Raw genomic sequence first — 26,395 nt, 5'->3', positions numbered from 1 at the left:
TTTAGGCTGACAAAGTCTTCTCGTAAAATGCAAATATTTCTGGTAAGTTAGCCATCCACACCTTAGTGTGAAATAGCACACACACATGGATTTTTCTCCCCAAAGCTCCTAATAATACCCACGCCAAGGGATGAGAATTGTCGTGAGAAAGGAGACAGGAATCTGGGATGTCCCGAAGGAGGGCGACTTTCCCCCACCCCGAAGGGCTTTGCACAGGCAAGTATCTGGGTGAAGGTCCGCGTTGGCCAAGGGTCAGCTGGTCGGGCCCATCAGGTCCTCATCAGAGCTCAGCACAGCAGCCCAGCACCTTCCACGCTGTCATGTTCTAGCTTGCCGACAAAACGTTAGGTTTACCCCATCACAGAACAATGGAGTCTTTGCTACGTCTCACGGTTTACAGGCTTAACGCACACACGTGGCTTTGGGCGGGTTGCTGAACCTCTCTGTACCACTGTTTCTTAGTCTGTAAATGGGTGATAATAATAGTACATACATCACAGGGTTGTCACGACAGCGCAGTGAGTTAAGGTTTGTAAAGCGGTTAGACAATGCCCAGCATTATATAAGCATTAAAGTAAAAATAAATGAATCCGTTCCAGGGCCGGCTCTGCGTGCGCTCCACTTCCAACATGCACTGCTTCCTCACCCAATATGAAGGCCTGGGTGTTGGGACACACACAGAGTAAAGGCAGCCGGTATCCCAGGAGCACCCCTCCCCGAGAGCCATTCGACCAGACCTCAGCCCTGAAGGTGCGCAGAGCCGAGGTCTAAGCCCTGCTCACTTGGGAGGGCACCAGCTTTGCTCACAGACCAGGAGGTGAAAGGGGAAATGTTACCACCCCCCACCGTGGGGTTCAGGGGCGCGGCCCTATCCTCCACCTCTCCCCTCCCTCTGCGTGCCCTCTGGCTCCCCGTTTGGTTCAGCGTTGCCCTCCGCTTTCCAAACCGATGACCCCAGGAGCCCAGTGGCCCCAGCCTGCTTGACTGCTGTAACTTCAAACGGCTGCTGGCAGTGACCAGCCCCCAGGGTGCTGGGCCAGGCATCCCAGCAGGCCCATCAGACACACAGGGCTGGCACAAGCCCAGCCCGCAGCCCCCCATGCCCTTTCCATGAGCCTGCAGGAGCAACGCTCCCTTCCCACCAAGCCGCCAGCACCCACTTCACCAAGGACATTCAGGGAGGCAGCCCAGGGACAAATTTGCCCCCCCCCCCGACGTCTCCAGGCCCACCTACTCTGCCCGAGGTGGACACGGGATAAGCACAACCCGGGTGCTCTCTCACCTCCCCCAACCCTGCCTTGGGCCCCCACTCAGCCCACAGTCCAGGCCCGGACCCTGGGTGATGAGGCTGACAGTCACCGTGGAAGACCCTGGCCCCGACAGTCGCGGCAGCCGACCCCACCCCGAGCCCGCGTCGGAGCTGTTCCTGACTCAAGCCCCCCACCCCCTTCTACCTCCTCCCCAGATGACCCCCATAGTGAGACACAGGGAGCAAAGCCAGGGAAGGAGCCGGCACCCCGTATCTCTTACTGACACCATGCTCCATCCCGCACTGACTCACCCCAGCAGAGCCAGGAGCAACCTAGAGAGCGCACCCCCGACAGCCCAGCTGCCCAGCGAGCTTCTGCCTGCGAGGCCACGGGACCGGGCAAGGGCCCAGTGCGGCCTGAGTCCTCTCACAGATGCTTCTCGGGGGCTCAGCTCTGGCACTAGACAGCCGGCCGGCAGGGCACACAGGGCTGAGACGCGGGACGGTGTATGCGGGCACACATTTGAGCACACATAGACGTGTGCTTTCTCTTGAGCACGCACAAACACGCATCCATATGGACGCACACACGTGGGCACACACATGCACACCTACAGCCACTTGTGTACACATACACACATGCCTGCAGTCACGGCACCAGCTCTCAGAGCTCCGGGATGCCCCACCCTGAGTTCTCCCCACACCCCACGAGCCCCACACAGGCGTGCAGAGCTCGCGCTGGGTGCACACCAGAGATATACAGATCTGATATCCAGATAACCTAGAGTTACCCACAAGGACAGTCACTCCCTCGTGAAAAACCCCAAAACCCCATTGCTGGGGTCCGAAACTACTGTTCAGACACAGAATTGTCCTTGCCAGGGCCATGCTGGACCCTGAGGGAGGGAGACAAGATGATGTCTGCTCTGAGGGGAGGGCGCCGGGAGCCCCGGGCAGAAGAGGACAAGAGACGGACCTGACCCGGCCGGTTCAGCAGGACCCCGCAGGCTCGACAACTCGTGCGTGTTTCGGAGGTGCCCAAAGAGTGAAGCTGCCAGTTGGGTCCTGGTGGCTCCTGCTTAAATTATGCACAGCCCAGGGCCGCCTGTGGGGCTCTGTACGTGAAGTGTCTGCCTTTGGCTCAGATCCCGGGGTCCTGGAATCGAGTCCTGCATCAGGCTCCCTGCTCAGGGGAGTCTCCTTCTCCTTCTACCCCTGACCCCGCTTGTGTTCTCTCTCTCTCTCTGACAAATCAATAAATAAAATCTTGAAAAATAATTATCCAGAGCCCAGCAGAGAGTGGTGGCACATGGCCCCACAGCCCTAGCCTCAGGTGCCGCCACACTGAGCCCGGGCCCCAGACAGCCCGGGGCAGCCAGGGCACCTGTCTGGGCCTCCATGTTCCCCTCCATAGCCCAGACATGTGAACCCTTCGTGAGTGCCAATCTGTGTCCCAGTTTGGGCCCCCAGCCCTGAGGTCGTCGAGTATGGTCAAGCTGTGGTACCCCCCACCGTGCTCCCCTCCACGGGCCCATCCAGCTGCCCACGGGGCTCCCCAAGCTGCCACTCTGGTGTCCCCTACCCAGCTCAGCCTGCTGTGGGAAAGGGCCCACCAGAACAAAGGAATGCCCCCCTCCCCCTGTGCTCCAAGCTTGCACCTCCGTCTCACCCCTGCAGGCCATAAGCCCAGCCCCAGTGAGCACTGGACAGTGCAGGGGGAGGAGGGGAGTCAGCGGCCGCACCTGTGCACCCGTACGTGCTGCGACTCAGTGAACCACCTGCTCCGTCCTCGTGCTTTGCCGCCCGCAGCGCTGCTGAGATCAGCAGCTCTCAAAGTTCAGTCCAAGCACCTCAGGTCCTAAGAACCTTCTAGAAGGCCCTAGAAGTCAAAACTGTTTGCACAATGACACCAAGGCCTTGTCTCTGTCATGACTGCTCTCTCAGGTCTGCAGGGTTTTCCAGAGGCCCGGCGACGTGTGATGACGTACGCATCTATGAGAACCGAAGGCCAGGGGTGTCACAGAGGAGGCTGTGCCGGTCCCCAACCCCCCACACACCTCCCCTGCCGGAGATGTGGCCTGGGCTCATTGGCCCCCAGAAGCCCCGCCCCCTGAGTGCAGGCCTCCCCACCCCGCCACTGGAGAGAGCTGGCGGGGGGGCGGGGGGGGCGGGGGGGCGGGGGGGCGGGGGGGGCGGGGGGGCGGGGGGGCGGGGGGGGGGAGCCCCCCAGCCGCCGCAGGCGGGTGCAAATGCCTGGGTAGCTGTGCTGCCCCCCGTGGGTGCCCAGAGTGGCTGCACCCCCACCAGGCTGAGGCTCAGGTCCCCTGGCCTTCCCGTGGGCCCCTCTCTGAGCCTAGCCCCCCAGCCGCCGCAGGCGGGTGCAAATGCCTGGGTAGCTGTGCTGCCCCCCGTGGGTGCCCAGAGTGGCTGCACCCCCACCAGGCTGAGGCTCAGGTCCCCTGGCCTTCCCGTGGGCCCCTCTCTGAGCCTGGCACCAAGGGTGCCACGAGGCCCTGAACCTGCCAGGCTCCAGATCCGGGCGTGTGGAACTTTCTGGGCCTGCCTTCATCACCTGGCCCCAGAACGGGCCCAGAGTGCTGAGACCCTCCCCAGGAACCCCACACTGGGCCACAGCCAGCACCCTCACCTGCCTCAGACCCTGGTGGGAAGGAGGAAGTGCTCCCACCTCTGTCTCCACACCCTCCCAGGAGTCTGCGAACCTGGGAGCATCCGTGACCCAGTCCCAGAAATGTACCCCCTCTGGGGGGACCAGCACGGGGCGGGGAGGCAGGAGGCAAGCACAGACCTCTGCTGGGCAGGACACTCGGCTCTAGCCCTGCCTGTGGTGTCTGAGTGACCGGGGCTCCCAGACGGACCCAGAGTTACCACAGCAGATGGGAGGGGAGGGGAGGAGAGGGGAGGTGAGGGGCCCCAGAAGGACTATACAGTCCTTCCACCCCAGTGAGCCTGCCTTGCACTCCCACCCTGTCCCAGGCTGACAGTTTAATTTGATTTGACCCCAACCCTAACTGGGCCGCGAGGACGGCTTCCTGGGGCAGACAGATCTCAGGTCACCAGGTCCCCCCAGCCACAGAAGTCTGGGGGTGGGGGGCGCCCAGGAGAGCAGCACGAAGCTCCTGGTTTCCTAAGGTAGGGTCGCAGACAAAATACACAGTCAGGTCCGAATCTCCGATAAAGAACAAATACTTTTTCTGTGTAAATACTGTATGTGACATATTTATATTAAGAAATTATTGGGGGATGCCCGGGTGGTTTAGTCATTAAGCGTCTGCCTTCGGCTCAGGTCGTGATCCCAGGGTCCTGGGACGGAGCCCCACATCGGGCTCCCTGCTCAGCGGGGAGTCTGCTTCCTCCTCTCCCTCTCCCTCTCCCCTGCTTGTGTTCTCTCTATCTCTGCCTCTCTCTCTCAAATGAGTAAATAAATCTCTAAAAATAAATTAAATAAATAAATAAATAAATAAATAAATATTCACCATTTGTCTGAAACAAGTCTGCCTGGGCTTCCTCTGTCTGTATTTTCCTACTTGGGCCCCCCTCCTTGGAGGCCTCTGTGGGTCAGTCCGGACCCTTCCCACGTGGGTCTGCACCAGCGCCGGAGAGCAGGCCCCACATCACTCTGTCTGGCTGCGAGGCTCTTCCTTCCTGTCCTACTCTGTTCATGCAACTTCCTGGGACCCAGGCCCCCTTGGGCACAGGCCGCGGGAGACGCCGCTGAGCCACAAGCGCCCATCTCTGCGGCTAGCAGCCTCTCGCAGTGTAGCGGCCTGGATGTGCCCCCACAGAGTTCAGGCCCTGACCCCCAGAACTGTGATGTGGCCTGTGTGGCGGGAAGGGCTCTGCAGAAGCAGCTCCGTTGTGGGTCCCAAGATGAGATGACGCTGGGCTCTCACGTAGGCCGGTCACCTGCATCCTTACAAGAGAATGCCGAAGGCCATCGGACGCACAGAGGAGATGCCACAGGCCTGTGGAGCGGGGCCTGGAGTGGGCCGGCTGCAAGCCGAGGAGCTTTGGCAGCCACCAGAAGCTGCCAGAGGCAAGGAGTGGGAGCCTCTGGGGGGAGTCCAGCCCCACCAATGCCCGAATTATGTCCCAGTCGCGGTGACTTTGGGGGGGGGGGGAGAGGACACCTCTGCCGTCGTAAGCCATTTTGAGGTCACTTGTTGCAGCAGCCCTAGAGACTCACATGGTTGGCCTACTGCCCCCCCGGAGGGGAGCCCCCAGCCCCCGTCCCCTACTGTGAGCATGGCTGGGGAATCCGACGGTCCATCCTTGCCCCCACGCGGGCAGGGCTCCTGCAACACCAACCCCTGGTACAGCAGGGAGCGGCTGTCCTAGAGCAGGGATGGCCGGGCGGGAAGCAAGGACACCGCCCCCTGTCCTTGCTGACCACAGCCCGGGCTTTCTCCAGGGTTTGGGGGACTGGAGTCCTGGGTGCGCCCAGGCTCTCGCTGAAGGGCAGGACGCATGAGGTGATTCTCTCCAGCCACAGTGACTGGCTGGCGCGGGGGGAGTGAGACGGGAGGAGCGAGGAGCCCAGCGAAGAACAGAGTGTCACAGGCACCGGCGGGGAGGGGCCCTCAGCCCCCCCACCACCACCACCCGCCCCCATGCTCAGAGAGACCTTCACAACACTCAGCCCTCTTCTGCGGAGTCTTGTGTTGGACGCCCCCAGGAGGGCATTTCCAAAGCCCCCGTCGCCCCCACTGCAAACCGGGATCAGGCCTCCAGTGCGGGGGGCCACAGCGTGGGGGCCCCCACCCACCCACCCACCCTGGGTAGCGCGGAAGGACACCGGCCAGGCCAGCCGCAGCGGTGACGGGGGCAGGGGGGACCCCGGGGCGGGAAGGGGCTTGGGGAGAGCGCGGGGCGGACGGCCCCCACCCCACCGCACCCCACCCAGAAGCAGGCGCACACGGGTCTGGGGTCGCTCAGTTTATTGGTAAAACGGGCACTGAGCGCGGCGAAGGCTGGGCGCGGAAGCGGGGGCGGCAGGGGCGCTTTTCCTCTTAAAGAACTTCCACTGGACCTTGATGGCGAGCATCCAGTCGCTGACCGAGAGCCTCTTACAAGCGGAGGTGCAGACGTGCGCCTGGCGGGGGGGCGGGGCGCCGGGCCGGGGGCGGGGCCGGGGGCGGGGCCGGGGGCGGGGCGCGGCGCCGCCGGGGAGGGTCGCGCCGCGGACGCCCGCGCTTCACTTGCCCGCCTTCTGCGCCTTCTGCGCCGACTTGGTGACCTTGCCGGCGCCGCCGCTCTTCTTCTCCACGTTCTTGATGACGCCCACGGCCACCGTCTGCCGCATGTCGCGCACCGCGAAGCGGCCTGCGGGGAGGGGGCGTGAGGGGCGAGCGGGGCCCCGCCCCCCGGGCCGGGATGCCACGCGCAGGCGCACTCGAGCTCACAGCATCCTCCCTCCCCGGCCCGTTTCCGGGGGCGGGCGGTGCGGTCCACAGCCCGCGGAGTGTGAGACCCCCGAGCGGGAACGTCTCTCAGCTCTGGTCTCCTTAGGCGGCAGGAACGACCCCAGGGCCGGCCCAGGCCTTGGGGGGCTTCCGGGACACGCCTGGCCGGGACTGTACCCTCTCAGCCCGGACGACGCGGGCCAGCAGCCTGGGCAAGGCGGCTCTCTGACATAGGCCTGCGGGTCATCCTAGGGATACCCCGGCCAGCTGACGCCCAGCAGGCAGTCCTCATTCTGCCGCCAGACTGGCTGTGGGCCTGGGGTCTTCCTCCCAGAGCTGCCCAGCAGGGCCACCAACGCTCCGTGAGATGGAGGCGGGAGGCCACAGCAAAGTGAAGGACATCCCCGCCCGCCGCCCCATGCGGCCCTCTGCCGCAGCCCAGACCAGCCCCAGCCAGGCTGCACCTCCCTCGGCCCCGGGCCAGCTCACCAAGAGGTGGATATTGTGAGAAGCTCTCCACACACATGGGCTTCCCAGGGACCATCTCCACGATGGCTGCGTCTCCCGACTTCAGGGCTTTGGGGTTGTCCTCCAGCTTCTTGCCCGAACGCCGGTCAATCTTTTCCTTCAGCTCCGCAAACTTGCAGGCGATGTGGGCCGTGTGGCAGTCAATGACCGGTGAGTACCCGGCGCTGATCTGCCCTGGGTGGTTCAGGATGATGACCTGGGCAAAGACACACGCAGGGCTGTCAGGCAGGGCTGTCAGACACGCCCCGAGTGGGAAAGGGGGCGTCAGCCCCCAGGGAGGCTGGAATCCCCGGGGCTGGGGGCCGGCCGTGAGGGAAGGTCAGGCCATGGGGGACCCACACCGCTGGCACGGACCCCAGGGTCCTCAGGAAGCACTTGGCGAGCCACAAGAGATAAGCCACCAACAGGTGCCCTGTGGGAAGGGCCAGTGCCCGGGGCCAGAGCCGAGGCAGGATGAGAAGCCGCACCACAAGCCCCACCCTTCCGTTACACCTCGCGGAAGCCTGTCATGTGAAGAGGTGATCAGAGAGGGTACAGTGAGAATGTAGGGAATAAAATACTACGGAGACGTCCAGCGACAAAAACATTTTCAGGACCCACATGGGACCTCAGGGAGGCTCAGAGCAACAAGGTGGGGCCCGCCCCAGCGTGTGCTCTCCCTGTGAGGGCCCTCAGCCCTGACCCAAGCCCTGGATGGCCTCATTTGTAAAGCAAGGGTCCGGTTCTCCCAAGGGCCAGGCTCAACAGGGATCAAGCACTCTGCTAATGCCAAGGACCTCCCTGTTCCTGTCCTTGGGGGACTGGAAGCCCACCTGGGAGGTGAACTGGGCAGCCTCCTGGGGAGGGTCGGACTTGCTGTCCCCACACACATTGCCTCGACGGATGTCCTTGACTGACACGTTCTTCACGTTGAAGCCGACATTGTCTCCGGGCAGGGCCTCACTCAGGGCCTCGTGGTGCATCTCCACGGACTTCACCTCCGTGGTGATGTTCACAGGTGCGAAGGTGACCACCATGCCCGGCCGGAGGACGCCCGTCTCCACTCTGCCCACGGGCACGGTGCCAATGCCTGGGTGGAGAGGAAGGGGGCTATGAGGGGCAGGTGGGACGGAGCGAGTGGCTCAGGGAGACCCCAGACGAGGCAGACACTGAGGTTCAGATAGAAGCAGAGGCTACCCTGACCCTGTCAGGAAAAGAAGGGACTGAACACAAGAGAATTCCCAGACGCCTGCGCAGGAGAAAGTGAGGGGAACATGGGCAAAGAGAGGCCCATCCAGACCTGGAGGCCCGTCCCTGCCCCCAGGTGGCAGCTGTCCCCTGGGGGGAGCACTGTGTGAGGCCCCTCCAGGTGTGACAAGAGCAGGGCAGTCGAGGACCAGCCCACCTGGGCCCGCTGATGTCAGGGGCCACCCCAAAGGGGCACAGGTGCCCCCGCACTTCTCACGGATCTGCTCAGGCCGTGTGGCTGCTTGGTGGGTGTCTGGCCCCCCTCAGCGAGAGAGGTGAAGCTCCACCCCCAACCCCGGCTATGGGATGACAGAGCCTGGGGCTGGTGGCCGGTCTCTGTGCTGGGTGAGTGCGACACCCCTGCACATAGCCCCCACACTGGGATTGTGCCTGTCGGCCTCGTGCTTGTTTGTGGTCTCCCTGTCATCTCAGGTCTGGAGCACATCTTCTCTCCCACAAGACTGGGACTGTCATGAGGGTAAGGGGACATGGGAGTTACCCGTGTGCCACCAGCTGCTGGCATAGGGCTGAGTGCTTAGCTGAGGGGAAGAAGACCCTGGACAGATGGATGAATGGGCAGGAGTGGGCAGGTGGGCAGATGAATGGACAGATGGACGGGTGGGGGTGGACGGGTGTGTGGACAGAGAGATGGGCGTGTGGGTGGCTGGCTGGCTGGCTGGACAGACGGATGGGTGAGGTAGACAGCTGTATGAGCAGACAGACGGATGGCTGTTTGGATGGACGGATGGACAGGCAGATGAATGGACAGATGAATGTGGGGGGGGAACAGTTGTCTGGATGGATGGATGGATGGGGGAAGGACAGACGGATGGATGGTCCCCCAGAAAGTCTATGGCACTGGGGGAGAGGCAGACAGCTTGGCCTCAAAAGCCCCTTGTCAAGGGCCCTGGTCTCGGAGTGGGTGTGAGGGGCAGAGCCCGCCGGGGTCAGCCGGGCCAGGTGCCCACAGCCAGTGGAAGCTTGCACCCCCACTCACCGCCGATCTTGTACACATCCTGCAGCGGCAGGCGCAGGGGCTTATCTGTGGGGCGTGTCGGGGGCAGGATCGTGTCCAGGGCCTCCAGCAGGGACACGCCACTGGCATTCCCCTCCTTACGCTCCACTTTCCAGCCCTTGAACCACGGCATCTGGACAGGAAGAAAGTATCCGCTGGAGGTGGAGACCACCTACACCCTCCCTGCCCTACATCCTAGCCCCACGGCCTCCCCAGGACTCTCCCGGAAGCCTGAAGGAGGCATCTGACCCGAGGGGGTCTGGGGAGCAGGGGCACACAGACCCTGCCGGCCAGCTCTGTACCAGAAGCCAGATCATGTCCGTCAAGGTGTGGCCCAGGTGGCCTGTATCCTCCCCACCCACCAGTTCACACTCCCAACATCACAGAAGCCTTGGGAAAGGAGGTTTGGGAAAAGAAGCAGAGCCCAGCCCAGCTCAGCCCCCTTTCCTGCACCCTCAGATCCCGGGCCAGGGCTGGCACCAGAGCGAGAAGGGCCTGAGTCGGGCCAGTGGGCGGGCTCGAGGTCGAGAAGGCAGCCTTGCTCCTTAACCACTGTGCCAACTGTCTGAGGGCACGGCTGAGCCCTCCCTGCCTAGGGCTTCTCCTGACCGCACACCCAGTGCCCTCCTGGCACAGGCCCCCCCCAGCCCGCTGGCCACAGGCAGGGAGAAGGGGAGGGGGCCGGCAGCACTGCCCCGTCCACTCCAGGGGCTGTGTCCCCTAGATAGCACAGATCAAGCGAGAGCGCCCTGCACTTGGGTCGGGAACGGGATGTCCGGGGGCCGGTGTTCTGTCGGCCTCCCCAGGGGTGGAGGCTGTGGTCAGCTCACCCACGAGTGCCATCTTTGTGTGTGTGTGTGTGCGCACACACGCGCCAGCTTCTGTGGGACCCACCACACGCAAACAGGCAGCCCAGCGAGAAGGGGGCACGGTCCCCAGCCTTGCGCCCTGACCACGGAGCTCCAGAGCAGTCTCCCCCCACGCCCGCCTCCCTCAGTGTGGTGGCCACGGCACCGGCCGGAGCACGCGGCCACCCTCCGAGGCCGGGGCGGGCTCGTGTTTCACTGTATGCGGAGGTGCCCGGTCTCAGGTTCTGAAAACTCCGCTTCAGGCTCCGACTCACCGGCTCCTGCTGAGTCAGGGTCCCTGAGACACAGGCTGCCTGAGCCACAGCCCCATCCAGCCGGGGGAGGGTCAGCTCTCGGCCCCTCCCAGGGCCCCTCCCAGGGCCGAACCGCTGAGCCCCTGGGGAGGCTCCTGGGGGAGATGAACAGTGACCGTCCAGAGACGGGGCCCTCGGTCCTGGCCCCCAGCGGCCGCTGCTCCTGCACTCTCCACCTGACAGAGTGCCCCGGCCGGAGAAGAGCCTGTGGGGGCCTCATGGGGGGCTGAGGGGAGGGCCACAGTTCACGCAAACGGGCTCGTCGCCAGGCTGAGCCACCGGGCAGGTGCCTCTGCTCCTGCAGGTGAAGGGAACGCAGCAGGCCGGGGGGAGGCTGAGGGCAGCCTGCACACGGCTCCTCTGACCCTATGCTTCGCCCTGACTGAGCCCGACCCACGCACACCCCGGGACCCTGGCTGCCCGGGGAGGGGCCCCGGCAGCCCCCCTGCCACTGTCCGTGGGCACTCACGTTGGGTGAGGGCTCCAGCATGTTGTCACCGTGCCAGCCAGAGATGGGCACAAAGGGCACCGTGGCTGGGTTGTAGCCGATCTTCTTGATGTAGGCGCTGACCTCCTTGACGATCTCGTCGTAGCGCTTCTCGCTGTAGGCGGGCTCCGTCGAGTCCATCTTGTTGACCCCCACAATGAGCTGCTTCACGCCCAGCGTGTAGGCCAGCAGCGCGTGCTCGCGGGTCTGCCCGTTCTTGGAGATGCCCGCCTCAAACTCGCCCACGCCGGCTGCCACGATCAGCACCGCGCAGTCCGCCTGGCCAGCAGGGCAGGCCCTGTGAGCCCCAGGCCCCTCCAGGCAGCTGCCCGGGGATGGGCCTCGAGGTCCCAACAGGAGGGGCGGCAGCAGGGGCTCCTCTGTGTGAATGGCCTGGCGATGTCTGATGGTCTGGGGCTGTCTGACTGTCTGTCCGACTGTCTGCCAAGGTGGCCCTGGCGGTGGCTGGCGGTCCTTACGGACACCCCTGCCTGGCTGAGGTGTTGGGGCCCCTAATCGGTTGTCTGGGGGGGCAGGGGTGAGGGATAACAAACGTCCGGGGCATCACGCCCCGGGCAGGAAGCCGAGGAAACCCAGCTGCTCCTCAAGGGCCCCGGGCCCCCAGGTGTCCCCCAAACGGGTGCCCCGCCCACCTGGGACGTGCCGGTGATCATGTTCTTGATGAAGTCGCGGTGGCCGGGAGCGTCAATGATAGTGATGTAGTACTTGGTGGTCTCGAACTTCCAGAGGGAGATGTCGATGGTGATGCCGCGCTCCCGCTCTGCCTTCAGTTTGTCCAGCACCCAGGCGTACTTGAAGGAGCCCTTCCCCATCTGCAGGGGTGGGGCGTGGCACCAAGGAGGGACCCAGGACTCAGTCGGCTGGCCATGGGAACGTGTCACAGCAGAGGCGCCCCCCTGGGTCCCTGGGACTCTGAGCCCATCTCTGGGATGAGGGAGCCAGAGGCGAGGACCTCTGAGGGACACCGGGACCTCAGCCCTGTCCTGCCCAAGCCCCGCCACCCTGTGTGCCCAGGTCCAGCCTCCTGCCACCTGGATGGTGGCCATCCGAACGTCCACCAGTAGGTGGCGCAAAGGCCTGGGAATCAGGCTTGGAGGGAAGCCACCAGGTGATTTCAACCCCTCCCCTGGCCGAGGGTGCCCCTTTATCTGAAGCTGACCACCCCAACGTCCGCAGATCAGATCCCTACGTTAGCCAGAGGCTGACAACATCACCAGCAAGGTGTCAAGCCCAAAAAAAACCCTCTAATTTTTTTAAGGGAAAAAAAGAAGGGATGCGTTTGCATGGGAGGGCCTGGCTTTCCAGCTCTTTCTACCGACAGCCAACGCTTCCAAGTGGCTCTGAGGCTCCTCCTCGCCTTCTGTGCTCCCCCTGCAAATTTCGGTGCCCCACCCAGCAAGACCCCCGTGCTCCGGGCCAGAGCTGTGCTCAGAGCAGCTGCCGAGGCCGCTGTCCAGCCAGGCAGATCTCCCTGCAGGGCTGTGCATGGACAGTGCTCTGCCCTCCGGGGAGGCTGCCCAGCCCAGAGGGCCACCCAGACAGGCCCCAGAGGGGACCCAGCTAGACCTGAACCAGACATCCTGCAAACACCCACAGCCTCCCCCAGCGCCAATCACGCAGGGAAGCAGGGAGTGACGCAGCTTTTGGGCTTAGGCGTGGAAGGAGACAGCCCAGCGCAACAAATCCCCCCAACACGCGCGCACACACGCACACGCACACACTCTGAGCAGGGTCAGCCCAGGCCAGCAACTGACTCCTCCTGGGCCCTGGCCCTGACCCCCCGTCATCCAGGAAAGAACCCTCACAGCCTCCAAGACAGGGGCTTCTCCCAGAGCCCAGGGTGGGCGCAGAGGTTGTCAAGAGCAGAACCTCCCCCCCCCGGCACCTCTGTGGCCACTTCCCACCCATGGGTCTCAGTCACTTAAGAGAAAGGAGGTCAGCCAACAGGGCCCCTCCTACCCTCCCCAGGCAACCAGGAACCCCTCCAAAAGAGCGCCACCCCGGACAGGCGGCCCTCCCCAACCCAGCACAAGAAAACGGAGCCGATGGGCTGAGTGCCCACCCGTCAGCTATTAATAGCCACCCCGAGGCCTGGCCCAGCCCCAGGACAAGCGAGGGCAGCATCACCTCCAGCCCCAGAACTCAGCCCTGGGGACACAGGAACCCCACCCTGGGTGCAGGCTTCTCAAGCCCAATGTGGCAGAGAGTTCCAGAGCCTGGTGTGGACCCCTGTGGAGCAGAAATGCTGCCTCCAGGTCACCTCCCCCGCACGGGGGGGGGGGGCAGATCCCCAGGCTGTCCCTCTGCCCACACCAAGCAGGTCTCCAGAGAGAGGCCGCCGCCCCCCACAGCCGCTCCAGCCGGGCTCTCTCAGGTACCTGTGCCCCACGCGGGTGCCTTTAGGGCTCCTGCCTTCTAGCCCTGGAGGAGATCGGCTGAGCCCCGTGCCCCAGAGTCAGGGAAGCCCCAGCCCAGCCTCCGTGTGGAACCTGTCCTCTCTGTGGACGGGGGCGAGGGGGGCAGGCTCACCTCCGCCGCCTCCTTCTCAAACTTCTCGATGGTCCTCTTGTCGATGCCTCCGCACTTGTAGATGAGGTGGCCTGTCGTGGTGGACTTGCCGGAGTCCACGTGGCCAATGACCACGATGTTGATGTGGGTCTTCTCCTTGCCCATTCTGCCCGGGGCGCGGGGAAGGGCTGGAAAGGCCTGGAGCGCTGTGGCTCAGGGTGGGGGGGGGGGGCTGCTGAGCGGGGATTCTGGGGGTTGGGGTGGGGGACAGGTGATGGAGAGCCTCAGAGGGAAGCCAGCAAAGACACTGGCCAACACATGTTGCAAGCACGTCCCTGCCCGCCGACCCTCCCACGGGGCCACGTTCCCACACTTGGTGGGCCAGGAAGACCCCCCCCCCAGCCTGTGCCTGGCCCATTTGGGTCAGGTGGCAAGCCCCAGCGGTCCAATCTGCCCTAAATATCTGGGTGTCATGCCCACAGAGCACCCCCATGAAGGAGGCTAACCGCCCTCCCAAGAGCTGGAGAAACACCAGGCTGGGCAAACCCCATGGCCAGTCAGGAGCCTGGTGATGAGTCACTGTGCCCTGCGCTCCAGTGCTGTCCCTGGTGCTTGCCCCCCACCGGGAGTCCTGGGCCCCGCCGTTCCCCACCCCCACAGGCCCCCGCTGCTGCTGGGGTGGCTCCCCTCTCCCCTCCTCAAGCAGGGAGGGCGCCATCTTCCCTTCATCCCTGCCAGGCTGGCCGGCACCAGGGGAGACGGGCCTGGCCAGGGCTCCCACAGGGTGGTGGTGCCCAGATCAGGGGCCTAGAATAGCTTGGGCTCTCCCTGGTCCGGGCAGGGGGCCGACTGGAGGGCAGGGAGGTGGGGTCCCTGCTCTTCAGAGTGGGGAGGAATCTGGCCCCAGCAGCCAAGCCCAGGAAGTGCCAGACAGACATGCCTGCAGCCTGGTGGGGGCAGGGGACCCCTCTCCCCCTTTCCCTCCGTGGGGGCCCAGGGCCACAACCCCTGCCCCATCCTGGAGGTCAGTGGAGAAACCTAGGCAGCCCAGGAGGGGACAGGGCGCTGGGTGAGGGGAAGTAGGCAGCAATGGCGCACCCTAGGGTGCAGACACCAAGTGGACACGTCGGCTGGGGGGGGGGCGCGGGTGGCGAATGCCCCCCAGGTCTCCCTGTCTCCCCCTCTGCCCCGCATCCCCCACAGCCCCGGCACTGAGGGCACTGAGGACCCTGCCGCAACCCCTCAGCACCCCCCACGCCGCCGGTCCCAAGGTCACAGCTGCGGGGCGATCGCCGACGCCCACAAGACCTGTCCCCAGCCGGCACCAGCGCATAAACAAGCTCCACCGCGGGGCCCCCACCCCGGCGCCGTGCGTCGCCGGGGGACCGAGCCCTGGGGCCCGCCGGAGCCCGGAGCCCGGAGCCCGGAGCGAGCCGCACAGCCTCGCCCGGCGCGAGCCTCGCCCCTCTGCGCGCCCCCTCCCCGGCCCGGCCCCCGGAGCGCGGACCCGCCGCCGAAGGCTGGGGGCGGAGGCGGGCCCCGGAGGCCGAGCGTCCTTACCCTGAGCCGAGGTCTCAGCCAGAGGGACCGGCGGCGCCGGCGCGGGCGGTTTTATCTCTCCGGGAGGGGGTCCACCTATCGACGGAGCGCGCGCAGTGCACTGCGCCCTGCGGTACGGCAATGCGGTACCGGCGGGGGAGGGGCGGGGCGGGGCGCGCGGGGCGGGGGTGCGAGGGACGCGGGGGTGCGGGCCCCGCGGGCGCGCGCGGGCGCCGCGGGGACGCGAGGGCAGGTGCGGCGAGGGAGCGAGCGGCAAAGGCGCGGACGCCGGGCGCACCGGAGGGCTGCAGGCAGGGAGCCGCGCGGCGGGCGCGGGGGGCGCGGGGCGGCGGGAGGGAGCCGGCGAGGAGGGAGGGGCAGAGACGGAGGACGAGGAAGCAGAAGCCGAGTGAGGGGCGGGGCTCAGGCCCCCCAGGACAGAGGAGGTGGAAAGGCGCTCCAGACCTAAAAGGGGGTCTCTGGGGACCGGCCGGCCCCAGGGACAGGAAACTGCAGGTCAGGCCTCCGCCGGAGGGGCAGGGGCTGAGGCCAGGGTCTGGGCCACAGTCCTGGCCCGCTTTTCCCAAGCGCAAGGTCTACTTGTGGCTGGTGTCTGAGGAGCAAATGAACCTCGGATCTGCCTCCCCGGTGTGGCCAGGTCGTGCAGGTCCTTCCTCCTTTGGGACCCTGAAATTAGCTCACTGTCAGGCCCCCTGTCCCCGTGCGTCTGCCACATGGGCTCACCCTGGCGCACCCCCACCACGCCCCATGGCATGGCCTGAAAACCGTGTCTCCAGGATCCCCCCAGCTTGGCCAAGTAGCCCGAGGCTCCTGAGCCTGTGTACCTCGACCCCCCTCCCTCTGAGGCTCCTGCAAAGGGCTCTCATCCACCCTGGGCCTCTCTCCACGCAGGGCACGTTCTAAGTCTGTTCCCAGAGACCACTGATAGCTTCCCAAGATGCCCTAATGGGCGTGAGTGGGCAGGGGTTCCCCTCACTCCTGGCCTCCGTGTGGTCACACCGCCAAGCCACCCATGGGCTGGGTCTGTAGAAAGTGGGGGCAGGGGCATCTCGGAGGGTCTTGGGCAGACCAGGGTAAAGGCCACCATGGGTTTTAAGGAGAGGAGTGGGCAGCCCGGTGTTGTGTGGAAACCGAGTATATAGGCCTCTTGGCCCACAAGCCTCTGTCCCCATGGCCACACCTCCCATCAATGGGAGACCACTCCTGCCTGATTTGTCCTAGTCACTGCAATGTCTGGGAGAAGGTCAAGCAAGGTGAGTGGGTGACAGCAGAGGCCGGGTGTCCAGCACCTTCTACCGGGGCATTGGCTGAGAGAGCCCTCAGAGATGTGACCCCCAGCAGGTCGGGAGGCATAGAGGCCCAGGGCAGTGGCTGGGGCCAAGCAGTTCTTCTCCCCAGCCGATGGGGAGGTCTCTTGGGGAGGTAACAGGCTCTCCCACTGAGTTGTCGTGGGGTGGGGTCTGCCCCACAGGACCAAGGTCTACATCTACAGACAGAGGCACTCCTAACCCTTTCAGGCAGGGAAGGGCTCGCAGATGATTCCCAGCGCTTCCAAGTGCTGCTGATACCATCAAACCTGAGCCAGGATTAAAAATAAACTCCTGGCAAGCTTGGAGACCATACTCAACCCCCCACCCCCACCCCGCACAGCTGCCCTCTAGGTTTGATGTGTCTCTCCTGCCTGAAGGTTAGCAGGAGTTTGGGAGACACCAAATTGGGGGTGCTGAAGCTGGAATGGGCCAAACCACTGCAGAGAGGCCAGGTCCCTGGGGACACCCACCCGACTTCCCCAGTGGGGCCACCACCCCCTGAGCCCCCGGGCTGCCTGCAGGCCAGCCCCCGACAAGGTCTGAGCTCAACTCCCAGCTCACGCGCTACTGTCAGCCCAGTGGGAACCAAGTCATCCCGGGGCTCGCCTGTGCCAGGAGGCCATGCTGCCCCGGGCGGTGGCCACTGCTGCTGGAATGCAGCGTCCTCCCCGGAGGTCCAACGTGCTGAGCCCCGGCAGAGGTCTCAGGTGGTTTCTCCAAAGTGCCTCTGTCCCCACGATGTGCCCCATCGACCCACAACTGGGCTGCCTGCAGGGCCCTGGGATCCCGGCCTCTCAGCCTCCGGGACGCACTCGAGCTCACTTGGACAGTGAGAGTGAATATGGTATAAACCTGAATGACGACACACCAGCGGTGCTGAAGGAGCCCTAACCAGTATGTGGTCCTGGAGACTAACAGCTACTACCTGCTGCCTGGACTGGGTAAGCCTGGATCCTTGAATAGTGCTGAGTAGCACCGCAAAAGCCCGTGGGAGGCTTGTGAGCTCACCCAGTGCTGGGCGGGGCTACTAGGCCGCCAAGACCCAGGGACCGTGAGTCCACTGGGCACAGACGGGCAAACCGCGGGGGCCAAGGTCACAGCCAAGGAGGGCCGAGCCTGCAGTCAGCTCAGAAGGCCGAGCCGGGCCAGCGTTCCTTCTGGACAGAAGCCAGCTGGGTCCCACCTGTGCTCCTCCCTCTCCTCCCCTCGCCCTGCTTCTCCCAAATCTGAGCCGCTTGTCACTATGGCCCCCACAGCATCCAAGGGTATGGGTGGGGGGGGGTGGTGAGCAAAGAAGGGGCCCTTCAGCCTCACAGAGCACCTTCTGAAGAGCAGGGCAGAAGGAAGGGGTACGGGCCTGCCCCCTTAGTCCCCTCCCGGCGCCCCCAGGGGCCCCCAGCCACGAGCTGTTTGGGGAGACACAGGCAGCCCCCTCTTTGGCTGGCTGAGGTTTCGTGAGCCTGGGGAAAGAAGATCCAGCTAAAATTAACCGTTATCAAGCTGTCAGCCTGGAAATAAACCCTGCTCCCATTGGCTGCCGGTGACGTCACTCCCGGGTTAATAATAACTTGCGAATGCGTAACTGACCACCTGTGCTGGGGCCTTCCTGCAGGGGCCAAGGCCAGTGGTCACCCAGACAGGGGCTTTGGGGCGGTGGGGGGGGTGCGGGGGTCAGGCTTGAGAGCACCCTCCATCCTCGGGGGGTCTCCGAATGACCCCAGCTCATGGCCTGGGGTCCCAGGCTTCCCTCTGACCCCAGGATTTCTGTGCTCACCCTCCTGTGCGGATCAGTCTCCTCTCATCTCCCAGCCTACGGGGACGACACGACCTGATCGGCCTTGGGGACAAGTTCCTCCCGCCCCCAGCTCCCCAGGCTCAGCAGCCAGGGAACTGAGCTGCCGGTGAGGCCTCAAATTAAGTGGTCTCCATGGCGAGGAGGCGCTCTTGGCTGTGGAGCTTCCCTCAGAAAAGCGAGCTCGAGGCTCAGAATCAGAGAAGCTGCCCCCACACGCACACCGCGGGGGCGTGGGGGGCAGGCTGAGCTGGGGCAGTCTGGCCTGGGGCCAGGGCTGGGACTGGAGAGGGGGTTTTGTGACACTGCTAGAACCCAAGGCTGGGCAAGGGCCCCTCGAAATGGCCAGCCCCTTGCTTGGTTCCTGGGTCAAGTAGCCTGGGGCGCTGGTGACTTCCGAGAGGCCCCCGGCCCCCACGAGTCCACCCCAGGAAACCAGCGTGTCTGGGAGGGTATGGGGCCCACCCGTCTGCCAGGGAAGCCCAGGGAGGGGGACAGAGCCCCTCAGAATGAGAAAGGTCAGCCCAGCCCGCCCTCACCACGGCCGGCACTTGGGCCACAGGACTTGTCTGTGGCCGTGACCGGGCACCTGCTGCTTCGTCGTGGCTGGAGCTGTTGCCATGGTGAAGGAGCCGGTCACTGTCACCTGGCTTGGGAGGGCAGTGTCCTGCCGGCACCAGAGCTCCACCTCTGCCCGGCGCCCACCTGGTTCTAGGGAAGGGGTCTGGCGGGCTTTGTCCTCTGAGCTCCCGGAGAGTCCGGGCTCCAAGCAAGCAGCAGGGGAGGGAGTGGCCAGGCCCCCCCATTAGGTCCACTGCGGGCTGGGCGGTGGGGGGGGCGGTGCACTGGAGAGCCCAGGGAAGGGGTCAGCCTCAGCCTCTCCGGGCAAGAAGAGGCAGCCCCTATGTCGGGACAGGGGAGGGTCTGCAGGCCCACTGCCCACCCCTCAGGTGGCAGAGGGAGAGGCCACAGAGCTCCATGCGAGGAGGAGCGTCTCCCAGTGGGGCTGCCCCGGGGAGCAGGCAGCTCCTTGGCAACCCTGGAGCCTAGGTCTCTGCCGCGGAGAGAGCGTCCTTCCTCAGGGAGATCGCGAGCAGCCTTCCTCCAGGGCAGGCGCCTCACGGCCGTCCTAGGGATGAGGGCCTGGGAGGCTGCCTGCGGCAGCGGTCTCCCCATTGGGGCCGCCTCCTTCCCCAGGAAAGACCCCCCCCACGCCCTCGAAGGTGGCCGCTGTCCCGACTTCCTAGGCCACAGGCCACGTTGTCTCTTGCGAACTTCCTGGCCGTGACCTGTGCGGTTTCGACCCTTCCTCCTGGCCTCTCTCACAGGCCACTGGGTTTGTGACATTCATCGGGGCGTCACACAGCGGATGCTCGCCGCTGCTCTGTCGCACCTCCAGCCAGGTCCGAACTAGAGCCGTGTGGGCGCGCCTGTGCACGGGTACCCCAGGGCAGAGCTCTGAGCCGCGGGCCGTGTCCCGCCCGTCGTCGGCTTACTGCCTCGAGGCTCGGTACCTGCTCCGTGATGACAGACTTGGAGCATTTCTGCTCTACGGGGAGCAGATCCATTTTGAAGGGCGGGCAGCGAAGGATAAGTTTATAGCTGAGAGAAGATTAATTGATGGCTTTTTTTTTCTTTGACTATGAGGAACTTTTCCCATTTCTTGAACATCCAGTAATTTTGGGTGAAGCCGGAAGACTCCGGGTTCTGGTACCTTCCTCTGAGGACGGCTGTGCTTGTTCTACCAGCTCTTCGGCCACTGGACCTGTGGGGCCTGTTCTCATGCTGCTCAGCGTTGGTCTGTGGAACACCGCGCAGGTCTCGCAAGCCCTCAAGGTTGATAAGATTCAACCTTTGGTCTTGGTCCCCAGCTCTCCATGGGGCTCAGCTTTAACTTCTCTTAGATGACCCTACACTAGACGTGACTGTAGGCTGTCGTCTTTTCTCTCTCTCCGTAAGTTTTATCTATTTGGGTGATCTCTACACCCAGTGTGGGGCTTGAACTCAAGACCCTGAAATCAAGAGTCATGCGTTCCATGATGGATCCAGGAGGTCTCTCCACCCTGGCCGGGTCCAAACACCAGTGCTGCCCAGCACGGCTTGTCTTCTGGTGTCTTGTTCCGATCCCAACCCATGGTAGACATTGCCGTACTGTCCCCCGGGACCCATGCCCTGGAATCACCCCACGCCCGCGAGTGCAGAGGAAGCTGTGGCTGCCTCTCGCCAGCAGACTGCGACGGACGGGAGCCACGACTCCCTGGATCCGCTTCCGTTATTTAAGACGATGTCTTGGCGGACAGAGCAGAGCGAGGGAATCTCCTACCAGCCTTGAAGACGTGAGCTCCCAGGATGTGGGAACGCCAGCGCGGGGCCAACGTCAGGAGACGCTGGGCAGCCCCTGAGAGTTGAAAGTGACCTCGAGCTGTCCATGGAGTGAAGCCGGGACCTGAGTCCTACAGCCCTGTGATCCTAGAAGAGGACCCCAAGCCTCAGGGGGAAACCGACAGCCTGACCTCGTCCTTCAGAGCCCTGAGCAGAGGCCCCAGGGGAGCCCAGCTCCAGAGCCGGGTACGTGTAACAAACGCACGTTCTTTAAAGTCACTGAATCTGTGGTAATTTGTTACGCGGCAATAGACACTAGTGCGGAGACGGCCGAATCCGCCGTCTGGGAGGCCTCCCGCGGCCTCCGCGGCCGCAGCCACGGCCCGAGCCGCCCCCCGCCCTCCGCCCGGAGCGGCCGCTGCTGGAGGCCGGGCAGCCGAAGCAGAAGTAACACACGCCCGCTGTTCATGTGGAAATAATTTCAAACTTAGAGAAAAGCTGCCAGGGTAGGTGTCCCAAGTGTTGCCTTTGTCCACACCCTCTGGCCGTCTACGTCCACCCACCTGTGGGGACATTCTCTCGCGCGCTCTCTCTCTCTCTCTCTCTCTCTGGGCCGGAACCTCGTCCTTTTCCTGAGCCGCTTGTGAAGAGCTCGCCCAGACCGTGGCCCTCGCTCCTTCGTCCTCGAGTCGGTATTTCCCAGGCACTCTGTGGACACACTTCGAGCCAGAGTCCCGGTCCCCACGGTGCCGGCTCTGCAGCCGGTGCCGCCCGTAGCTCGGTCTTCCCAGTCCGGGGCCACGGGCTGGTGTCGCGCGGCGCGGCGCCCCATCTGCGTGTGCTGGAGATGGCTCCTCGGGCACGTGTGTCTTTTGGGACGCTGATGTGCTTTAGGAGTTCAGGCCGGGCGTTTCGAAGACGGCCTGCTTTTGGCTTTTCTGATGTTTGTGCACCAAGAAATTCAAGTTCTGTTTTTCTGCTGGGAACACCAGCAGAGCCACCCGGGCTCCTCCCAGCGCCTCGGAAGGAAAGCCGCCTGACGCCAGTCGCAGTTACTGCCGTGTGGTCCGTGGTCACCCAGTGAAGGTGGTGGCCACTAGCTTTTCCTGCCGTCATTATCAGCTAAGTAATGGGGTGTACCTTGGGTTCTGTGAACACCCCAGTTCTCTTCGAAGTCCCTCTCTCAGCCTAGCACTCACTGATGATTCTTACCTGAATCAATTTTTACCATGACGGGTCTGCTCTTTAAATTATTTTTTTAGGGTCACCTGGGTGGCTCCGTCTGCCTTCAGTCGGGTCATGATCCTGGGCCCCCGGATCGAGCCCCGCATCGGGCCCCCTGCTCAGCGGGGCCCCTGCTTCCCCCTCTGCCCCTCCTCCCCACTTGTGCTCTCTCTCTCTGTCAGATAAACAAATAAAATCTTTAAAAATAATAACAATGGATTATTTTTAAATTTTTATCTTTTCAAATTATCATACAGAAAACTGACTCTTTGGGAAGTAGACAGTTACATGAACGTTAGCACGTGCCCAGATTCCTGTAGCTCCATCGACCGGGACCCAGAGTGTTCCCCCCCCACAACCCTCCTTCACGCCGTCTGCCTATTCTCAGACCTCTTACCCGGCAGCCGCTGATCTGTTCTCCACCCGAGGGCTGTCGTGAGACCCTCCCAGAGTCAGCAGCGCCCACAATGTCCCTTCTGGGGCAGGGCTTCCTGCCCTCGGCGCGACGTCTAAGATTCGCCTGGGCCGCTGTGTGTCCACCACTCACCCCTTCGCACGGGTGAGTAATACTCCGTGTGTGGATGAACCTCAGTTTACTTATCGCTCATCCCCTGAATGACCTTTGGGTTGTTTCCAGTTTGGGCAGTTAGGACTAAGGCTGCCGCCGACCTTCGTACGCAACTTTGTGTATGAACGTGTTCGGGTTTCTCTGGGACACATGGCAGACTTGGGGCTGCCGGGTCGTGCGGCAGGTGAATGTTTAACCTTTCCAGAAACTGTCAAACCTGTCTCTACACTGGGGTCCCGTCCCGCTTGCCCTGCGGGGCATGTGAGCCCTGGGGGCTCTGTACCCTCAGCAGCTCTTGGAACTGTCTGGCTGGACGGTCCTTTCCATTGTCCCGTGGGCGCATCCTGCCACCTCGTCGTGGTTTTAGCTGACATTTCTCTGACAGCTGATGACATCGAAGATCTCCCCGCCTGTGGAGGGACGCGTCCTTGCCCGTGAAGTTCTGTTACGTCTTTATCCCTTAAACACACACCCACGAACACCGTTTCATCAGGATGTCATTTACATACCTCCCGGTGTATCCATTCAATGTGTAGTTTGGCGGCTTTTCGTCTATCTGGAGTTGTGCGACCATCACCATAAACCGGTTTTAGGCCATTTCCGTCACCGCACAAGAACCGCCGCACCGTGCGGCAAGCACCCCCATCCCTCCCCTTAAACCACACCCGCTCTGGGGCTGTGGATTTGCCAGAGCTGGACCGTCCACACAGACAGAGCCACATGCCAAGTGGGCGCTCACGCCCGGCCCCACCGCTCCCGTGGGCATCCACACCGCACTCCCTATGTCAGTGGCCGGATGACGCTTCTTTGGTTTGTTGCTCCCGTTTGTTCGTCGTCCATTGATGCTGGACATTGGGATGCTGCTGTGAACGCTCATGTCCACTTTTGCCCTGTGGACATCCGTCGTCGTCACCTGGGGTAGACATCTCAGTGTCAGACTGCGGGCGAGCCTTCTCAGCCCCTCGAGGAGCTCCAGACTGTGTCCATGGCAGCCGTACCGCCCTGCATCCCGGCCAGCGACGTGGGAGGGCTCTCGTTTCTCCTCATCCTCACCAGCACTGGTTACTGTCTTTTATTTTTTTTTAAGATTTATTTATTTATTTGATGGGAGGTACAGAGGGACAGAAGCAGACTCCCCACTGAGCATGAAGCCCAGCGTGGGTCTTGATCCCAGGGCTCTGAGATCGTGACCCGAGCCAAAACCAAGAGCCAGACACTTCACCGACTGAACCCCCAGACGCCCCCACCCGCCTCTGTGATTACATCTATCCTATGAGCATGAAGTGGCATCTCACTGTGGGTTTGATTTGCATTTCCCTAAAACCAATGATGCGTTTATTGGCCACATATGTATCTTCTTCAGAGAAATGTCTATTCAGATCCGTAGCCCAATTTTTAATTGGGTGGTGTTTTCCTCGTGTTGAGTTTTGAGAGTGCTTTGCGTATCTTGGATAAAAACTCTGTGTTAGATATTCATTTGCAAATATTTTCTCCCTGTCTGTGCTTGTCTTTCATTCTCTCACCGGTGTCGTTTACAGAACAAACGTTTTCAATTTCGATGAAATCCAGCGCGCCGTAGTTTTCTTACATGGCTCATGCTTTTGACGTTGGCTAAGCCCCGACCACAAAGATTTCCTCCCATATTTTCCCCTAAAGTTGCATAGCTCTACATTTCACACTTTCTAAAGATTTTATTTATCCATTTGAGAAAGAGAGAGCACAAGCAGGAGAGGCAGAGGCAGAGGCAGAGGGAAAGGAAGAAGCAGGCTCCCCACGGAGCAGAGAGGCCAGCGTGGGGCGAGATCCCAGGACCCCGAGATCATGACCTGAGCCGAAGGCAGAAGCTCAACCCACTGAGCCACCAGGCACCCCTACCTACATTTCACATTTACATACGTTACCCATTTTTAGCCAATTTTTATACAAAATTTGAGATTTTGGTCACGTTTATTTCCTGGCATCAGCACGTCCGTTCTCCCAGCAGCACTCACTAGAAAGGTCACACTATCTCTGCGGAGCTGCACGTCCGCATCTTCTCACACAGCTGCGCGTGCGCGTGGCTGGGCCGTTTTCGGACACGGGTCTGTCACGGCGATTTATGGGTCCCTCTCTTTACCAAGACCACTCTGAGCTCGCTGTCGTAGTTTCATACCAACAGCTAAATGCTGACGGCGTGCAGAAAGAATGGTGTCTCCGGCAACGGTGCTGAGACTGGGTGGCAACTGGGAACCGCACAACGAGGGTGAATCTGACCCCTACCTCACACCAAATACAAAAACCAACTCAAAATGGCCCAATAAAACCGTAAGACTGTGAGAAGCAAACGCAGGTATTTGTCTCCAAGACCTTGGGTGTGGTGCGGCTTCTTAGATGTGACACCAGATACGTGGGCAACAAAAGAAAAAGTAGGTAAACTGGGCATCATCCGACTTTTAAGTTTTGTGCAAACAAGAGCACAAGGAAGTGAAAACATGGCCTCCAGAACGGGAGAAACGAGTGACGAATCGCACCGGGTGAGGGGCTCGTAGCACACGTGTGAGGAACCGTCGCGGCTCGGTGACAAACAGGCACACGACCCCCTTTAGACGTGGGCACAGGCTCTGAATAAGCACCGACCCGAAGGAGACCGGCAGACGCCGCCCGGCGCCTGAGAAGACGCCCGACGTGGCCGCTCGCGGTGCGCCTCAGCTCGGCTCGCCAGAATGCAGGAAGCAAGACTGACAGCAGCGAGGCGAGAAGACGTCAGTCCGCCGCCCGCCACGAGAGCGGGACAGAGGACGGCTCCCCGCAAACCGGGCGGGTCGGAGCCGCGCGGGAACGCGCCCCCCAGCCCCAGCCGCAGCCGGAGGTCAGGCTGTAGATTAAGTCTCGGCGACTGGTAGGAGACGTTTCCACGGAGGATCCCCTCGGTCCACAATGGGTTGAGCTTCGAGACCGGTAACCGGGGAAGCACGGAGAGTCACCGGCCTGCAGGCAGCAGACAACGCGCTGCGGAGGAGACCGCGGGAACCTCCGAAGGCGCATGAGGAGGAGAGAAAAGGGAAACAGAACCCACGGGGCTCACGGGACGCGCGCACGTGAACGCCGAGAAGGGCCCCTGCCGGCGCGGCTCGGATGCAAGGGACCGGGAGGACGAGACAGACCAAGCCCAGAGCCGCAGGAAGGAAGGGGGAGACCACGACCAGGGAGCGCGCCAGCCACAGCACGACCACTACCGCGTCCACCCGCAGGAGGTACAGAGGCCAAAGTCAGGGACAGAGGGGACGGGGTGGGGGGGAGCGGGTGCTGTGCTAGTGTTAAGAGGAACAGAGTCCCGGTTCCACAGGATGAGTGCGTGGCGCAGGGGGCGGCAAGGGCGGCGCAAGGTTCGGGGCACGTGGAGTGCCACCAAACCACACTCGGAGCCATGGCTGAGGTGGTCAGTTTTGTCACGTGTATTTTACTGCGGCAGAAATCTTTGTGAAAAACAGAAAGCGCCGACCCAGGCCACGGTGTGGTTGAACCCCGGCCCCACCAGGCCAAGGGAAAGAAGCCGGACACGGGAGACCACGTGCTGAGTCCACAGAGACGGAAGGCAGGCTAGCGGTGGCCGGGGATGGGGCACCAAGGGAGAGCAGCGGGGGACCGTGGCACGACACTGGGAATGTGTACATTATCCGCACACTTTCACACGGTGACTTCTCTGCTATGGGACTCTCACCCTCAATGAGAGGATTTGGGCACTGCAATTTCACCAAATTCCTATCTTCCAAAAACATTTTAGTTATCATAGCTCCTTTGTCTTCCCACATTAATTTTGGCATCCGCTCGCCTAGAGCTTCGGAAATCTTGCTGGAGTCGTTATCAGTGCGATTAGGTCTAGACATCAATTTTCAGGGAACGGACGTCCTCACTGTCTGGAGTCTCTGTTTACTTCCCTTCTTCGGTCTCCCCTCCTTAGCGTTTTACTTCTGACACACGCGTCTTGCTAGGTCCGTGCCTGGGTGCTTCACGGGCAGAGGA

General features: G+C 62.7%; 1 protein-coding gene across 1 annotated transcript; it reads right to left on the bottom strand.

The window, feature by feature from the left end:
- Nucleotides 1–6,188: 6,188 nt before the first annotated feature.
- On the bottom strand, nt 6,189–15,203 carry EEF1A2 (eukaryotic translation elongation factor 1 alpha 2). The gene is made up of 8 exons (XM_080814182.1): nt 15,178–15,203; nt 13,639–13,865; nt 11,742–11,921; nt 11,071–11,367; nt 9,422–9,572; nt 8,010–8,266; nt 7,159–7,393; nt 6,189–6,589 (listed from the first exon to the last, which is right to left on the bottom strand). Exons 2-8 carry the CDS (start codon nt 13,780–13,782, stop codon nt 6,462–6,464), a joined length of 1,392 nt encoding a protein of 463 aa, XP_080670308.1. The 5' UTR covers nt 13,783–13,865; nt 15,178–15,203; the 3' UTR covers nt 6,189–6,461.
- Nucleotides 15,204–26,395: the final 11,192 nt, after the last annotated feature.

The sequence above is a fragment of the Martes martes genome (genome assembly GCF_963455335.1).
Source record: "Martes martes genome assembly, chromosome: 9".
Classification (NCBI taxonomy): Eukaryota; Metazoa; Chordata; class Mammalia; order Carnivora; family Mustelidae; genus Martes; species Martes martes.
This window is presented reverse-complemented; position numbering and strand designations above follow the sequence as displayed.

Coding starts and splice junctions, on each gene's coding strand:
- EEF1A2 (XM_080814182.1), bottom strand. CDS start 13,782: ATGGGCAAGGAGAAGACCCACATCAACATCGTGGTCATTGGCCACGTG. Junction 9,573..11,070: donor TGCTGGAGCCCTCACCCAAC/GTGAGTGCCCAC, acceptor CTTCCTGTCCAG/ATGCCGTGGTTCAAGGGCTG. Junction 7,394..8,009: donor CTGCCCAGTTCACCTCCCAG/GTGGGCTTCCAG, acceptor GTCTTTGCCCAG/GTCATCATCCTGAACCACCC.